A 19290-nucleotide genomic window follows, 5' to 3' on the forward strand; every position below is an offset into this window, starting at 1 on the left:
TAGTGAGGAAGCCCTACAAAAATTTAATGCAGTTACTACTTGATCAGAAGTTTTCTTGGTGAATTTTCATTTCTTTATTCCTTTACTTCATATTTATCAAAGATGATCAGCTGTTTTAACTGTGGACATTATGTATTTCTCTTCTCTTTTGATATATCCTTGTACCAAATTTCATTGTTTTACCCAGTTTTTGACATATTTTTCATCGTTCTCTGTTGTACAGGTATAGTGAGACAGAAGAGGATTGAACTTGTTATGGAATGGGACGAATAAACAGTGTAAAATGAGAAAACTCTAAGCTTGTTCGAATACAGAGTAAAGGAGTGAATATGAATGACCCAAATATTATGAGCTTGTTCGATGGTGATACGAACTTGTTGGATGAGATCACCGGTTTGAACTCTGGATTGCTTGGACAGGATTTGGGTCCATTGCCACAGAGTGAGCAGTTGTTGCCTCCTGTGTCACAGCCTCAGCAGCAACCCCAGCAGCAGCATCTACAACAGACATCTTTTATGCCAATGCAGAATGCAGCGCTACCTCATCAAAACATGGGCCAGGGCATGCAGCCATCCCAGCAGCAGCAGCCGCAGCGACTACATCACCTTGAAGATTTCAACTTTGGTTCACCAGGGGCTGGCCAACAAAAGCTGCATCACATATCAGACCAAGGCTATATGCAGAATGTTAGCACGGGATTGAGCAATGCATCACAACAAATCAATCAGGCACCACAGTATCAACAGACGAATGATGGTTTTGTGCAAAACTTCCAGGGAAACCAACAGCAGGCTGTGATGAATAATTTCAATCCAATGTGGTCACAGACTCAGCAAAATACCAACCCAATAAACCAAAATACTGGTCAGCAGTTTATACAGGAGCAACAGAACCCAAATTATCAGGTTCCGCCTTACTTAACCCATCATGGTCATGACTATGCTCTACCACCAAACCATGTTCAGGCTCAGCAACAGCAGGGTCAGCAGCAGCAACAACAGCCGCCTCAGTTGCAACAACAGCAGCAGCAACGCCCCCAGGTTCAGCAACAGCAGCATCCGCAACAACCACAAGTTCAGCCAAACCAGCAGTCTGGATACCATCAGTACAATGAGCCAAATAATCAGGGAAATGGGTATATCCAGGCTCCAAATAGGTTAACCATAGTTGGCCAGACACAGGCTAATACACATGCAACCCACCAAAACCAGCCATTTCCATCTCCTACTCGTACTCAGGGTATGCCGATAAGCACAAACAGGCTGCCAGCTCAAATTCAGCAAAACCAACAACCTGGTTATCAAGCTATACACAGCGGTGCAAATCAGCTACCAGCCCAAGGACCACAAGTACAGCAGGCCCTCAACCGACCACAGTCATCACAAACAATGGCTACCTACAAAATAGTTCAAACCAATGTGATGACTCCTCATACAGGGATTACAGTGACAAGACCAGGTCTAAACCAAGGACAGATGCAAGCAGCTATTAACAAAGTCCCTGTACAACAGTTCCAGCAGTTTCCATCGGGACAGAGACAAACCACACACCAAGGTGAGACCACAAATCAACCCATGACTCATTTCAGTGCTAACCCAAATTCAATTCAACGCCAACCTGAACCCCAGTTCATGCAGAATTTCACCCCTACATCTACTAACCTGCAGCGAGGCATGGTGCCTCATTCCATGCATCTACCAACATCTTCACATTCAATGCCACCAACCAGCACAGACTCATCTCAGGGAAACTTCGTTGTAAACTCTAACATAGTGCCTCCACCAGTAAGCAATAACAGCACCGAAACTTTAGGAAATCCATTTGATATACCAATGTCAGTTGGTCCAATTGGACAGCCTCCTAACAGTATGCAACAACCAAGTGCCTCTACAACTTATTCTACACCTGGTTATACAGTGCCTACCACCACAAATACAAGTGTTGTGAACCTGAATCCAGTAAGAAGTACTGCCAGTGTATCAACCATCAGTGTAAATATACAGGGGAAAACTCAGCAAATACAGGTGAAGCAGATTCCCAAGCAAGGTGGTGTTCAGCAAGTTATACTACAGAGAAAACCGGTAAGCAACTTCTCAAATGATTTCTTTCTCAACAAAAGTTTGGAAAAGTTACCGCTAAAATGTGTCCCAAGTTGGAAAGAGAATTTAAAGAAGTAGCCTTTTTATGACTCAGACTACCATTTAAAACAGACTCATTTTTGACCTTTGGTGTTCGCATTTGTTGCTCAATGATTCTGTAAAGTATCAGCAACACGTTTTATCCCACAGTTGAACTAAATTGAAGTCTCTATACCCCAAGGAGCCAATAGATAGTGAGGGTGGTCATGTTAGAACAAATTATACATCAGTGGTTTAGATCACATCATCTCCACATTTAGTAACATAATGTACCGGTATAACAATAATATTCTCATCAACAAACTAAGCTAAATCTATTTAGATCGAACAAAATATTAAAAAATAGTGCTGAAAAAAGCTTTTAGAATTACCCCGTAATATTCCAAAATTATCTGTTGATTGTTTTCTGTCCCCATTTGCATGATAAAGGGAAATCCTGAGTCTGACACTGGACCTTAAAATTTCAGGTTTTTTTTGAAATTGTGCAAGCATGTCAGGGCTATGTTTGTTTTCAGAACACAATGTCTCATAATAATTGTGATACTCCTATCACTAATGTTGAAATAAAGGCTAATTTGTGCATCATCATTTGGAACATTACTATTGGTTATGCCATAAGGAAATGTTAAAACTAAATTTGTTAGATTTCTTGTTGAAAGAAAAAAGAGGTAAGTCCCTGTGTAAATTGCTTATTTTTCATGAAGGCATCACAAAGATTACTGAAAAATAAAACAAGTTTCAGCTTGCAAGGACCTGTAGTTATTTTTAATAAGTTAACAGATAAGATAAGGTGAATGTATCTGTTGAACAAGAATGTTGCGTGTTGTTGGTTTTTCCAATTTTCTATTGTCATACTAGTGAGTGCACGTAAAGTCAAAGATCCTGATGTGACTCATGTCATCAATTGACCTGCTTTATGCTTTGCTATTATCAGGCACAAGAATTTGTTCCTCTTGCCCCAGCGCCAAGCAAGCTACCAGTACAACAACAACAACAACAACAGCAACAACAACAGCAGCAGCAGCCTGCAGCCTTTGTAAATTCTGACAATGATTCGGAAAGGACAAAGTTGCTCAAACAGCAACAAGCACAAGAGAAGGCAAATCGCATCTGTGCTGAAGCCATGGCCAAAGCCCAGGCTGCAGGATTACAGAATGTGACGTTTGCTGTAGGTGCTACAGAAAGTACATCTGTTAAGACAAGTGACATCGTTCCACCACAACCACCAGAGAAGAAAGAGAAGGTTAGCAAAGCCAAAAAAGCTGCTACACCACGTAAAAAGCCTGCCAAGTAAGTTATCATGAATTCTTTATGAATATTCAATTGTTTACTGATTTGTCAACTTGAACACCAGTCTTTTCATAAGAGTAAATTTCAAATTACAGAACTCTCTGGTATGGCTTCCTCCATTGTGATGTTCACAGCTTTAGGAAACTAAATGTTTTCATCTCGGATTTACACTGTAGTCTTACAGACCTCTATTTGTTCAGAGTTTTAGTTCTCCACCACTCTTAAAGTGTTCATAATCTACAATGAATTTTACGGTAGATATAACAGTTGTGAAGGGAGTTTGCAGTTATGAGTTATGGATATGATGTGCCGATGTATTCTGAAAGAAGCGTGTTATTTGACTGAAAACAACCTGTCCAAACACATACATGTTGTTGAGTGTATGTGTCTTCATCGCAAAATACAAAACAATTTGTGTCCTGAGGTTAAACATACATGAGGTATAAAATGCTGTACGTTGTATGTTGTGACACAGGACGTAACATAACAGAGTGAAGGCATTCTAAGTGCCAGAAGTGACAGAGAGTACATCGTCAGAGGTCAATGTCAATATTCAAAATTCTTTAAAATGTTGTGAATTAGAATTTGGTCTTTGTCCACAAATCTTATTCCAACAACAGCAGCTGCCAATTGATCCTGGATAGGTGTCAGCTAAATGACTAAATTGACTAGCAGTGTTATAGTTAGAACTGTGTGATTTATGTATGGCCACAAAAGCTGGCAAGCTGCATTTGATAGACCGTTGCTGTACATATGACGTTAAATCTGACAAAGATTGTACAAGTTCTGAAACCCTCACATTGACAAGTCTGAATTTTGTTTGCTACTTTATTTGTTTTGTGGAATAGAATTCGAGGCAGCTAACTCATGAAATAGCATGAGATACTCAAGATGGCTAAGCAGATAAGTACAATTGACAGACAAAAATGGCAATTAAAATGATGGGCTACTACCTGAGACAGGTGTATGCAGACCTCATGATTGGCCTTCAGGGACAGCTCATCTGGCTCTGCCCATGCTGATAATGTAACCTTTTAATTCTGTAATGGTTACACTGTTGTGCTAGTTTACACTGATATATTTCCTACATAATGAAATATTTATATTGCCCTCATAGCATACCTAAAAAAGGCAAGAAAATCATCTCAGCATCTTTATATTTCTTGTAGGATCTTTTTAGAACTCATGCAGTATTGTTAATTCCTGTACATTTTGTTGTGGTGATGGTATATTTTGCACCAATAACATTACTATCTGAGATGACTGTATTAGCCGTTGATGATCTGACTTCCTCAGTATTTTGAGGACAGGTTATTTCATGTTAAGGATGATCTAACTGACGATCCATCTAAGGTAGGACTTGTCTATTACTCAAACATCGATCTTGGAGAATATTACCCAACACGGAATTGCTAAAACGGCTGTAGTTTTCAAAATAGCACCAATTTGAATGGTAAATGCCATGTCATTAGCATGGCATCTGTTCTTACACAACACATGGTTGTGATGATCTTGTTATCTTGGTAGGTCAAAAAATATTATTCTTAGTAGTATGACAAAGGCTGTATCCTCAAATAGTATTGAAAATGTTATCGTAGTGTTGATAGAAAACAGAGACCGTGATACAGGATGTCAAGCAAGTTAGTATTATGGGCAACATGCAACTCAAAGGTAGGCCAAACTTCTGAGTAGCAAGTGATGAAAAAAATGAAATGTTAAATTGAATGCATACTTATATAATACATAGCTAGATACTGGTAGTGTTGGTGATGTTAGTTTAGCATTCTACCCTTGTAGCAGTCTAGATTTTTGACAACTCTGTTAATGTGGCTAAAAAGTTCATGTAGTAGCTGCAAATAATAAGCAAGGAAAATGAGTTTGATTGCCATAAATTTAATCCACCCACACACCACAAAACCTGCAATGACTTAGTTCCACACGCTTCCTCAGGGAACAACACAAATATCAGTGACTGTACATGGTGACAGATGGCTCCATGCTTAAAAATGATATTCCCTAAATAACCGCTTTGACGTCTGCGCATTACTTCTAATGAATCCAGTCTTTTAAACGTTGAAGAGGGATTTTGCATGCACCAAGTCTCAAAGTTATGCTATGCTTGCATCAGTGTAAAACAAGGTGTCACAATAAAAAGAATTGCTAATGATGTAGAAATTTGAAACATTTGTGAATCACAAGTATTGCATTTCTGTGTTTATGTTAGTTTGTTTTAATAAGAATTTCTTCCTGTGTCTCTGTGTAGAACAACATTTAATGTAACATCTGATAATGAGAACTTTTGGTGTATTTTCCATCGTTGTCTGTTTGTGAAATTCAGTTTTGTCTGCTACACCCAGAACCATATCATGGTAAATCGCAGGGAATGTCCATTTGTTTTATGCTTATTGAAGAAAAAATGATGAAAATATTATCAAAAGTCATAGCTATTGTCCTTCAGGTGGTGGAAGTAGCCAAGGGTTTATAAATGAACACACTGTCATATGCAGACTTCTGACCCTTGGAGTGCATGTAGTGGTTTAATCAAAGGGAAGTTCCACACAAAAACTATATATTCACACAATTTTCGACACACAAGATAAGCATGTGATAATAGTAAACCTGAGAATTTAATGTGTAAGCCAGTTTTACATTTTGACCCTAAAAATTTAATAAGAGATCTTCTTTGTAGTGTTTAACTGAAGACTTTCCAACCCCAGTAGCTTCAGGGCAGTAAAAGGTTGCAAAAATATAACTGTTCTCTGATATGATTTTACCAGAAAGTAACCATACCAGTGGCTGAATAGTCACCAAAGGTAAATATGCCAACTAGATAACCTTCAACACCCCCGTTTCCTGTGTATACCATAGTAGGGAAATGATTAACACGTTTGTTACACCTCTGACCTTCATATTCCATCAATGCTACTTTTCTCCTGCAAATATACTACAGGTTATACTTATGTATGGTTCTGTGTCATGCAGTATTTACGGAATTCTACAATCCACTTACAACCATTTTCTTCTTGCCATGACATTAATACTTATTGTGGAACAGTCATATGCACAAAATGTTTAATAAGTTGTTACTTTCAAAGTGAGTAATAATGACTGTCCACAGGATTACAAGAAATCATTGTGATCAGTACTTTTAAAGTGTCTTAAACCAACAAGTTGTATAGGGCATTTTATTCATGCTTAAAATTTTTCTTTGTTTAAACCCTGAAATCATGTCTTTGAAAGGTCATTGCTTTGTGATTGTCAGCTCTGTGTTGGTAAGTAAGCCTCGGTTCCAGAATCTAATAAGTAATGAATTTGTTTGTCATGAAATATCTTCATAATGGTAACCACTTTTATAATATGCCCATGGCTATACCAGCAGGCTTGGCATGTCAGATTCATAGCAACATCAACCTTTTCATATTTGTGGTTAAACCCTTGCACAGGTCATTTGGAGATCTCCAAATGACCTGTATATGGGTTTAACCACAAAAAGAAAGTAAACCATGGATACACGTACATCAGGATGACAACAGGTTCAAGGACTTAAGGCTGTTCTTAACCTGTGCACCCCATTTCCCTGTTAATAGGCGATCGTCCATGTAGCCGACACGAACATGAAGTGTCTGTTACCGGCTACCAAAAACTATGAAAAATAGTAAAGAATGAGCTACAAAATCACTATCAGTTTTAAGTTGAAGGTAGAATAAGTCTGTGCATTTGTATAAAATACTATAAATATAGTAGAAAGTGAACAACCAGCTGAAAGTTAGCTGAGGAGACCTTAACCGCATATCATTTGCATCTCATTGTCGGCTACACGTACTGTGTGCCTGTTAACAGGCCAAACTCAGTGATGGTGACAATGAGTTTGGGTCGAACTTTGGTCAATTTTGGTGATAATTCAGAATGTGTAGACCTCTAAACCGAGATGCTCAAATCTGAATTCTCACTGAATCGTTACCTGCTGAACCAAACAATACTGAACAAATATTTGCTGCAGCAGACAAGGAGTGTTGTAATGAGGCACTTCCTTTGGCATATCCTGAGGAAGTTGCTTCCTTTTAGTGGTACTATTCTGAAAGGAATATAAATATGTGAAAAAGTTTGAACCAAGGTGTTTGACAGATAGACTTACATATTCTCAGTTTTAACAGTTATAAATATGTAAATGTGTTGATGTCTTCAGTTTCTTTAGTTCAGGTTATGAGTTGCCAGCTGTTGAAGGTTTAAACTGTGTATCCCTGCCTGTAAGTGAAAATCTAAGTGAAAGACCAATAATTCTTTCAAACTACGGTATTCTGCAAAGATTTCAAAAAATTTACATTATTTCGATGGCCAAATGCGGTTTTTGTGAAATAAGCCAGTTACAAGTGAATTTAAAGACATGATTCTGATCTGTCTTTTAAGACAACCACCTGAGCCCACTATAGCGAAGTTGAAGCTGTCATATTCACTGTGTATGTTTTTAAAAAAATTTATTTCTTACAAACTAGGATGATTCCCTGTTCAGTTTTGACGTGAGGTTTCTGTAAGAGCACTGTGCAACTGTATACTTATTTATCAGAGGTGAAAAGGAAAAATCCAGCATCATAGTGGGATAAGAATATATTGATGGGGATGATTTTAGAATTCAGTCAGTGACACGCCTTACTGTACATGGTAGAGGTCCCATCCTGAAGTTTGATTGTTTTTCTCATGTTGTTGCACTGATAGTTTAATCAGGGTTGAGGCATTGCATATACACCCCTCTGTTCACTACAAAGAGAATGATTATTGAGTTGAGCAGATCGCTAGATATCTCCTAGTGCTATGATTTTTGAATTGGTGGTATTTGAACCTTTTTGTTGCAGATAGGCACCATGTCAAGGTTCAGCTGGAAAACACTTAATCATATCCATCTAGTGATTTGGAAATATTGTTCACAAAATCTAGGGACTTGTAGCCACAAAACAAAAGTTCAGAAAGTCCTCCACCTGTATGTAAATCATGCCAGTGAATGACGCTTACTATTCATATGATTGTGCCTCTTTTTGTCGAGTACTATCAGAAATTGAAATTTATTTTCTTGCAACAGCCTTAAGAAACTATTCACCTGGTGGTCATTGTCTTTGTCAATCATGATGTAATAGGAACTCCTGTAGTCCTATTCTCTGACTCTAGTTTTAGTGTTGCGTGGCATTGTACGATGCACTCTTTCTAACGCTGTCCTTGAAAGTCAAAAAGTCTTTATAGATCGGGACAGAAGGGGAAAGTTGGAGATTAGCTTTGTTGAAATATTCTCTTGCGGTCTTCTTTCAATGTCTCCAAGGAATAATACATCCTCAGAAATGTGCTTTTTATACCAGTGACCAAAACCATCAAAGAAGACAAGTAACTGATTTGTCAGCATATCAAACACGTTAAACACATATGAAAAGAAATATTGGAACTAATCTTATATTTACATCATTATGCCTTGATAGTCTTGTTGCTAGTGACCAGTGTGCTATAAAGATAACATTTCTTTTGTCCATTAAATGGATTGGTTCAAGGTTATCATTTTCAATGCTTATCTTGCAGTGGATAGTATAATGTACATTGCAACGTAGTAATGCATTTTGACATTATTTGGACACCCATCTTCATGATGATTCTAATCTTGAAGTACACATGTCACAATTGTCTCAATCATCTCATAATAGGATTGATATCCTATGTTATGTGTGGAGTACTGAAAGGAGAGATTCCTTTACATGTAAAATTGACTTGACGGGAAATTCCATATGTGGAAATATATGTCTTAATTCACAAAGTGTGAATCTTTATTATGTGGCAAAATAGAAAGTTGCATCCAAACTATTGAACTTTTTCAGGGGATTTGCCTTATCATGCAGTAGTGCATTACACACACCACACAAACAGTAATTCTCTACTATCAATCACATGACCTGGACATGTGATCCACGACATTGTTGTTACTAAGTGATGGGTAAAACAACACGGTACCAGATGCTGACAGGTTGACAGGCCGCTCGTCCATGTAGCCGACACGAACACGAAGTGTCTGTTACCGGTACCGAAAACTATGAAAAATGGTAAAGAATGAGCTACAAAATCACTATCAGTTTTAAGTTGCAGGTAGAATAAGTCTGTGCCTTTGTATAAAATACTATAAAAATAGTAGAAAGTGAACAACCAGCTGAAAGTTAGTTGAGGAGACCTTAACTGCATATCATTTGCATCTAATTGTCGGCTACATGGACTGTGTGCCGGTTGACAGGCCTTTTTCATGTCAAAGTCGACTCAACTTTCTTAACTTTTCACCCTTGTGTACAACTTCCTTTGGTATCCCAAAATATGTCTTTCCAACTTCCCTATTTGATCAATCATTACAGTCATACACATAACATATGTCAAGTATGGCATGGCATTGTCTTCTGATCTGCACTGTAGTGCCACATACTGCACATGGAACGTGCACATTGCCCGTCGCTGGAAATTCGAAATACAAGCGTGACTTCATTTGATAGAAAAGAATAGGAAGATACTGGCAAATATATTGTCCTCAGTTAATATTGTTAAGTGTAGTGTCAGGCTCATATGGTGTAAAGTAGTGCAATGCTTACAAAGTTGGCTGGGGGACAATCTATTCTGTGACCTGAATTCAAATGAGAATGGTACTCTGTGTTATTCTTGCATCATTGTCTAATACATGGAATGTACTTTGGCATAAGATCATTTTTGCATACAAGACAAGATTACACTGATTGGGCATGTCAGCTAAAAACACTAACAACTAGTTTGGAAGTGGCCTGTATTCAAAATAACCAAGTTTTAACTCAGGAAGTATTGTATGCCGTTTGGCTGCAAAACTGTCTATGAGACATGAATTCATGATCAGATTCTATTCAGGGGGGGGGGGGGTCACCTTTTCAAGCTCCAGTTAGTGTGTTAGGCATCATTAAATTCAACATCTTGTGTTGAATTTTTCAAATCAGCAGAAAACCACCCCTTCCAATCAAGGCAAAGAAGTTTCCTGCAAAGCGGAAAGCTGGAGAGGACTCTGGGGACAGTGCAGGATCAGACCTAGATGAGACCCCACCTCCGTCACCTGAAGATGGAGATGGCTTCTCTTTGAAAAGACGTTCTGCAAGAAACACAAAGAGGAAACGTTACACGGAAGATTATGATTACAATATTTCAGATGAAGAGGACAAAGATGTTGATGTGGAAGGCTTAGGAGATACCAATCGAGGTCCTACTTTTATCCAACCAACCAAATTCTTTGTGGTAAGTTGCGTCTTTTACTGAAATTGGATAAAGATTTTCAGCTTCAGAACTGAACCCTAATGCAGGGATAGGCTGTATTTTTGTAAACCTGTGTTATGTTACACCAAAATTACTCAGAAACATAAGAAAGTGGAAAATGTGTAACCTCTTGATACTTGGCCATGTTGAAGTTTGCGTTCACCGGGATTCCTGTTTTCAATAGTACTATAGTTGAATTTTATATGCAAATGAAAAGGATAATTGGTATGATGCTTTCATCCCAATATTCCTGCCATTAGTGTTAAATTCAGCTCAGGAAACAGCAGTGTCTCATGAAAAAGAAATTGTTAGGTGTGGCTGTACAAATGCATGATGTTAGAATGTTATTTTGTACAGAAAACCATGAAGATAAATAAGGAAAGACAGTGATATGTGAAAGAGCACTACAGTGTTTGACTTTGGGCGAAATATTGGTACTGTTTTGTGCAAAACTGCTAATAATGCAAGTGGCATTTTATTACATTGTAGGAAAATCCAGATGAGTCAGAATCTTTCATAGTTGATAAGATCTTGGCAGTAAGAAAGAGGAAGAAGGAACAGATACCAGGTGAAGCTCAAGTTGGTGAGGTGGAGGAGTTCTTTGTCAAGTACAAGAACTTGTAAGTCTTCACAGATTAGTGATGTTGTCAAGCTTATGTGTTAGATCTGTGATGTTGTCAGTGTTCATGTACACTAACATGTAAAATTCAACCTTTGTCAAACAGTGAAAAATTGTTAAATATGATAATTTAAAGAAAAGCAAGTTGGAATACTGATATTGGATATTCAACAGAACTAAATATTAAGTATATACTCGCTTACAGTAGCAAGAAAAGTTCTGTGTGACGTAAAAAAAGCTTTGTAATTTGTCATCATGTTTACCTTTTTAGCAGCGTGAGCATTAAGAGAGCTAGAGATCATCTGTGGCCATGGTGTTTCTCTTTTGAAACATGAAAAATATTACATTGTATGCAATATCAGAGTCAGAAAAAATAACTGATTTCAGCTGAACTATACAGATACAAAATAATAATTGTAAACTTGTTTCACTTAGTTTAAACTAATTGATATATGATAGTATCTACATCTCACAAGATTTTTCAGCGAGTTGAAAAAATCATCTGTTCGTTCAGATCCGTGTTGATGATAGTCCTGTAACTGGCGTTGATAGTCATGTTGCTGGCGTTTATGACATTGCATCACAGTAATATTACAGGCAGCCTTGGACTTGGCCAAACCAGTGTAGGAAGATGTGTTATTTTCTGTCACAATTTGCTGCCTTCTGAAACCTGTTTTCATCTGTTTATATTCAATGTAATGATCATCAAAGAGTGTCAATTTCCAAAGCACACCTATTAATTGAGTATACATTTCTGTCTTATCATGATCATATCTCAAACTATTTTAGAAACTCAGGTTCACTGAAGCAGAAAGATACAAGCAGGGTATGAAGATGGCAACATACAATATGTGATGTTATGCTTTCTGTCTTTTCCAGCTCTTATCTTCATTGTGAATGGGCGACTGTTGAGAGGCTTGAACGAGATAAAAGGATTCACATGAAAATCAAGAGATTCCGGGCAAAGCAAAATTTCGTGAACATCTTTCAGCAGGTAATATCTTTATCCAACCTACTTTTGAGCAAGAAGTTAGGAAAGATGGTCCGCATACCACTTTACTGTTCTGCTGCCGTGAATGCTAAATGTCTTTACTAGAAATCAAACAGATCGAACCTACCATGATGGGCTGTGTGTGACATGACATGAGTCAGTAATAGCACATGGAAAACCAGGACAGATGATAAAGTCATGTTTTGCTATGAAGCCCATTGACTTTTTTACACTTTTATCAGTATGTTTGTTCTGTGTCTCTGAAACACCAGAATCAGTGCAGTGAATGGTCAGTTGTTTCTTTCTTTATTTTACAGTTGGATGACGAACCCTTCAACCCTGACTACGTCCAAGTAGACAGAGTGCTGGAGATCACAGAGAGTGAGGATTACATTACAAATCAACCTGTCACACACTGCTTAGTCAAATGGAGATCACTGCCGTATGAAGAGAGTACCTGGGAGCTCAAGGATGATGTGGATGACAATACCGTACAAGAATACTATGCTATCAACAAACTGCCACCACTGGAGGAAAGAGAAGTATGTTGAAATTGTTATTCTTTTAATTTCATGTGTAACCTGTGTTTAGAAATTCACTACCTGTGTGCATTTTAGTCCCCATAGACAAAGTCTGGAGGAACTTATAGATTTGGTCATGTCCGTGCATGCTTGCATACATCTGTTCACGCAAATTTATCAGAGATGCTTAGTGCAATTTCTTTCAAAATTAGTACAAGGATTACTACCTGTCTGTACGCCTGTTTACTTTGTGACTCAATCCAATATGACCATCATTTCCATCAGTTAATCAAGTGGGAACTATGTCATTGACAATGACGTGTTCAAGGTATTGTGAGTAATGTATTATTATAACTTCAGTATCCATGATTGTCTATTACAAAAAAACACAAGAAATAACTCTTCAGCAAGCTGCATTTTGTATAGAAAACCGTAGTACTTTCAAAATAACAGTTTTGCCAAGAAGAACAATTCATATTATCAACTTTAGTTGGGTATAAGCTGCATGTTGATTTGTACACTCAGTAGATCCCAGTCATTTATGCATCGCCTTTTCTAATTTGTGTTCCTGTGACTGCATTGCAGCGGGTAGACAGACCGTCCAGGGATGAATGGCAGAAGTTAACAGCAAGTAGAATATACAAAAATGGCAATACACTCAGAGAGTATCAATTAGAAGGTGTCAACTGGCTTACTTTCAGTTGGTACAACAGGTGAGTATCAATTGGATCAGTGCTTTGGCATGTTAGATATACTCACTGGAAGACAAGCAAAAATTTGTTTCATCATCAAATTTATTAACCCTGTGAGTGCCAAAGTCGATTTTTGTTGCCTTTATACAATAAAACGCCAAACAATTTCTTTCAGATCTAGACAGTTTTTTTCTGATTTTTACCTTAATTTTGGTCAAAAAGTGTAGGCCGTGAAACTTTATGTCCATTTGGTCCAAAATCTTGGAAAAATTACAGAAAAATTCATAAAAATTGCTAAAATGTTGCCCTGATATTTTGTGGGAAAAAATTACAGTGCTCAAGGGATTAACAGCTGAACTATCAATGCAAAGTGACTATGCAGAAATGAAAACAAGGAGTTTACATGCAAGTGGGCATGCACCATGTATGAAGTGTGGAATTTGCTCAGCCTTTGAACTTTTCATGTAGCTATTTAATCTACAAATGCTTTCTATCAATAGTCACCTGAAACTTTGCAGTAGTATAGTTTGTCTATTCCCTATGTAACTAGTCACGTCTCATGCCAGTTTCCATTCTAATTCATACACGGTCCCTATTACGCATATGGGGTATTCAATGTCCAGACCCTGTCCATGTTGCTAGGGTATGTTAGCGCTTGTAATTTAACATGACAATTTTGATCTTCCCTTTAAGGCAAAACTGTATCCTGGCTGATGAAATGGGTCTGGGGAAAACAATCCAGTCTATTACCTTCCTTCTGGAGGTTCAGAGAATTGGAATCCAGGGGCCTTTCCTGGTTATTGCTCCACTATCAACCATAGCCAATTGGCAGAGAGAATTTGAGACCTGGAGCAACCTCAATTGTGTTGTCTACCATGGAAGTGCAACAAGTAGACGTATGATCCAAGAATATGAAATGTACTTCAAAAATGACAAGGTCAGTACCTAACCCCTGAGGGGTCTATATAATTTGGTACTTTGTACTGCTTATGTAGACTACATACAAAGACGTTGAGTTTTAGTGATTGGACTCACGGTTTTATTCAAACCTGTAGCGAATAGGATCTCAAATTTTGAGTTTTGCTGTCACCCCCAATGGTGAGCTTGTCCCTCTGTTGTTGATGGTAGACTTTAATGAAAGATGTGTAACTTAAAATCTTTCAGGGTCAGCGCATACTGGATTTTCACAAATTTCAAGTTCTGGTGACAACATATGAAATCATCCTGGCAGACACTGAGGTGCTCAGTCAGATTGACTGGAGATGTGCCATCATTGATGAAGCACACAGACTGAAGAATAAGAACTGTAAACTCTTAGAGGGGCTAAAGATGTTGGAATTGGTGAGTATTCGTATTACCATTATATGACACAAATTAATACCAGTGAACAAAGAAATATATTTTCTTTTTGTGATCAGTCCTTTTATAATCCTACTTTTCCTGTATTACCCTGTGTTCCTTTCAGCCTCCGTCTCATTGACTTGTGTCACTTTGTTGACCTTGACACTTCCCATAATTCAGTGTATACCCTCATAGCTCATAAAACAGACTTGTCATGAATTGTGTTGCATGTTTTGTTGCAGGAACACCGTGTTCTCTTGACGGGTACGCCTCTGCAGAACAACGTGGAAGAGTTGTTCAGTTTGCTTAACTTTCTGGAACCAGGGAGATTCCATTCCCTCTCAGATTTTCTCAGAGAGTTTGGTGACCTGAAAACAGAAGGTCAGGTGGAGAAACTGCAACAGGTAAGTTTAGAATTAACTGTCCTTCATATCCTGTCATGGTATATAAAAATTATCAGCTGTTTAAGGTATGCATTTCTCTTTAGTTAAATGAAAACATTAAACCTGAGATCTATTGTTGTTTCGTACACCTTTCAAGAATGTTTACCAAAATTTTCCTACTGAAGAGTGGACCCCAAGTTTCTGAAAGTAGTATGGCACTACCGGAGTAGAGTGTATTCAGTTGTAGTCTCTACAGATTTGTGCTAAATAAAAACCAAATGAAATGCTGAGTAGAAACTTACTGCAGTTCTTGAAATGATGTTTCACACGTGTTAGACTCTGAGTATCTAATGAAGATACCTTATTTTCCTGATCAAGAACTGTAAAAACACTTGTGTAGTATGCAGTGCCAACAGATGTTTGTGTGCTGGGAGATTTTGTGAAGTCAGGAAATATTCTTTAATAATGAAATGCCCATTTTCTTCTTTATTTCCCGTGGTATTACAAGATATGATTTGATATTAATGTTATATAATGAGTTTCCCCTTGCTTGTTTGTTTTTGCAGATTCTGAAGCCTATGATGCTGAGAAGGCTGAAAGAAGATGTTGAAAAGAACCTTGCTCCGAAAGAAGAAACAATCATTGAGGTAATTCGTCATTACAAACACAGCATCCTGCAACCAGTTTAAGTTGTTAAGTAGATATTTATTCTTTGTGTTGTGAGTGTTCAGTCCTTATACATGCTATGTAGATATGGACTGTCTTCATCATCAGTATAATCAAATTAATGATAAGTTTGTTTGTTTTTCTCTGCAGTGGTGATGTACAATTCGTTGCATCCTCTTTTCCTATTCTTTAATCGTTTACTGAGAAATCTTCATTCCATCTCATAGAAGTGGATTGATCAGCCAGAACTATAATGATGTAATACATTTGAAAAGAGGGGTTTTTGAAATCAGCTGTTCTTGAAGTGATGTAATTTACGTGTTAGACTTCTGATTATCCTTGAAGAAAATTTCCATTCCTGATCAAGAACGGTATCTGTATTTGAAGTTAGCTCAAAGAAACATCAGAGAAGGGATTATAAGGCTCTGAACCATATTCTTACAGGTTGAATTGACCAATATTCAGAAGAAGTATTACAGAGCTATCTTGGAGAGGAACTTCTCTTTCCTAAGTAAAGGTGTTGGATCCAATGCCAATGTGCCGAATCTTATGAACACCATGATGGAGCTTCGAAAATGCTGCAATCACCCTTTTCTCATCAATGGTGAGTGAGCGAGGAATACCAGTTGTGCAAAATAGAAATGAAATGAAATGCTGGGTAGAAACTTACTGCAGTTCTTGAAATGATGTTTCACACGTGTTAGACTCTGAGTATCTAATGAAGATACCTTATTTTCCTGATCAAGAACTGAAAAACATTTGTGTAGTATGCAGTGCCAACAGATGTTGTCATTGTCATCATCCTTGCTAATAGGATCTTAACAGTGAGTCTTACATTAAACATTAGTTATACATGTTTGTTCCGTCAACTCGTACTAAGTATATTCATTTTGACCTAGCACCTATAGTTTATCAGATAAATTTCAAAAAAGTTTCAACTTTCACCTGAACAGGTGGAAGACTGTCTAGAGACAAACATGGAGTGTACAATTCACATATAAAAGTTCATTTTCTTACAGTGAAGACAGAGGTCATTGGATATTGGCATTGATTCAATTTAACTCATAATCTTGCTACACTGAATTCCCAGGTGTTTACCAATTTAATTATCTTTTTGAGAATTATATGGTTACCAGGAGACCACAGGGAAACAATTTCAAGGTACTGAGTGCAGTATTTCTGTCATGTGTAGGTGCGGAAGAGAAAATTATGTTGGAGTTTCCTGAGAATTCATTTCAACGTCAGCTCCTAGCTTTAATTCAGTCTGCTGGTAAAATGGTTCTCATCGATAAGTTGTTACCAAAGTTACGAGAAGGTGGACACAAAGTACTTATATTCTCTCAGATGGTACGATGTCTGGACATACTTGAAGACTACCTTGTACAAAAGAGGCAAGTAAAGTTTAGTTTTTGTTGTGTGAGCAGTCTATTTGCATGCATTGTTGAGTTGTTTCTCATACTAGACCCTTCAAAGGTATCTCACACTGTTTGCATTAGTTCTTTGTAGTGTATTTCAAGTTTGATTCAGTGCTTAGTAACATGCACCTCAAATGAGTGTATTAACCCTTTTCCTGCCAAGTCGGTGAAAATCCGCTTGAAATTCGGTGTAGCCAGAATCTAAGCACTGGTGACCGTTATTCTCCCAACCCGGTGGAAATCGGGCCCTTTTTGGGTACCCCCTTTCCTGCCAAGTCGACGGCACTACGTTTTGCTATCCCCTGTGCGTTTAGGGGTCATCCGAGGAGAGGTTTTCTGACAAGGAACGCCTTTTCCCCTCGAAATGGGTTCGCAGGGAGTCGATAGACAGGGAAAGGTGCAGAAACCTGTCCGCCAGTCCCCCACACCCGAGGGGGGCTGGGTTTTTTTTACCGCTTTTTAGCGGACTTGGCAGGATAGCATGGTGACGTTTTCTGGCGGAGTTGGACATACTTGGCTGCCTGGCACTATAGAGATTGCTGCCGAACTTGACCAACTCGGCAATGCTAATCTAGAAGGCTACCTCTTGCAAACGACTTGGCAGATATGCCGATGGTGCGAGACAAAAGTCACTTATTCAGTTGTGCGTGACTGAAAATGAGAACGTATTTTTGACGGGACGGCTCGACTTGTTCCTCCGATGGAACGGATATGAACGACTCGGAAATACCATTACAAACTGGTGTCCGACGTACTAAGCTGGGCTTCAGCTCTGCAAGTTCAAGCCAGGCAACGTCCTTCACCGCCTTGGCCATGCCATTCAATGGACGTAGCTTTGGATTTTTTATTTATTCCATCGTCCGAAGTATTGGCTCTGGTTTGCAGGCAAACGTATCCTCTTGCCGACGCATTGGTAACTACGTACGCTGTTTGCGTACAGAGAATTCAAAAGGTGACATGAGGTCAATATGCTACATGTACGGGGATACCGCCTGCATTTAGCAGGGACTGCTTTTGTTATGCAAACCAGCTAGCAGTACAATATGGCTGCCAGCATGTGGACACGTCGATGGCTAGAACAATGGAAGCATATTGCGTTGCACCCGTGCATCGCAAAAGTGAACTGAAGACTTGGGGGTAGTGACTGGTTGTCACTGGTTAGCTGCAGCCCAAGCCATGTCGGTACAAACCCGTACCTGACTGAGGACCACTCGATTAAGTCAGTAATGAACGGTAACACTCGTAAGCCAACTCCCAACTGAGCTGGCAAAACTACGTAAAGCTCTGGTTCAATGGCTCAGCCATGTCGTTAATACAACGGCAAAAACGTAGTTTTTGTGCTACACTGCCAAGTCGTTGGAGGTACGTATTCAATTGACCCTACCCTGGGGAAACAGGACAGGTTTGACGGTGCTGCTGCACCCCTAGCACGACCCTCAGGGTCTCTGACTAGCAGACGAGTGAGGTGATGTTTGTGCCTAGCGGACGTACGTAATACTGAAGGAGTTTATTTCCGAAAAAATAAACATGAAACGGCAATAAAATGACGCACTCCCAGGGGCAAACAAAGCCGGTGACCTCAATTTTTTTCTGCAGCAACCCTTGAGCTCCTTCCCCTGTCTACGGGCATGTAGAAATTATCGAAGTCTAACACGTATAAGTACGGCTAAAACTACCCTGAAAATGGGCGATTTCTGCCAAAATGCCTGGCAGGATAACATGCAGGAGAGCCAATCTTTTGCAGGCACATATTATGGGGCGGTTTTCCACTGACTTGGGAGAATAACGGACAAGGGCGCTCGGCAGGAAAAGGGTTAATGCCCAAAAAGTCCTAATTTAGGGCTAAGCCATTTACATCATGAACAATTTTATATCATATGTCTGGGAAAAATAAGGTGTGACATTCATTCATAAAGAGGATATTGAAAAGGGCTCAGTGATTAGTAA

At 38.6% G+C, this 19290-nt stretch overlaps 1 protein-coding gene across 5 annotated transcripts in view; it reads left to right on the forward strand.

Moving 5' to 3' along the window:
- Positions 1-19290, forward strand: part of LOC139147238 (chromodomain-helicase-DNA-binding protein 8-like) — a 41445-nt gene that overhangs the window by 1043 nt on the left and 21112 nt on the right. For 4 of the 5 annotated variants that reach the window (XM_070718258.1, XM_070718259.1, XM_070718260.1 and 1 more), the window contains exons 2-14: positions 224-2081; positions 3073-3428; positions 10409-10697; positions 11205-11335; positions 12214-12328; positions 12643-12867; positions 13432-13559; positions 14232-14475; positions 14703-14879; positions 15122-15283; positions 15829-15909; positions 16373-16532; positions 17121-17319. In XM_070718258.1, coding sequence (XP_070574359.1) covers positions 330-2081; positions 3073-3428; positions 10409-10697; positions 11205-11335; positions 12214-12328; positions 12643-12867; positions 13432-13559; positions 14232-14475; positions 14703-14879; positions 15122-15283; positions 15829-15909; positions 16373-16532; positions 17121-17319 — 4019 coding nt within the window. In that variant the 5' untranslated portion in view covers positions 224-329. The remainder of the gene's footprint in view (positions 1-223; positions 2082-3072; positions 3429-10408; positions 10698-11204; positions 11336-12213; positions 12329-12642; positions 12868-13431; positions 13560-14231; positions 14476-14702; positions 14880-15121; positions 15284-15828; positions 15910-16372; positions 16533-17120; positions 17320-19290) is intronic. The other variant, XM_070718262.1, reaches the window with a different exon arrangement.

The sequence above is a fragment of the Ptychodera flava genome, chromosome 13 (assembly GCF_041260155.1).
Source record: "Ptychodera flava strain L36383 chromosome 13, AS_Pfla_20210202, whole genome shotgun sequence".
NCBI classification, from domain to species: Eukaryota; Metazoa; Hemichordata; class Enteropneusta; family Ptychoderidae; genus Ptychodera; species Ptychodera flava.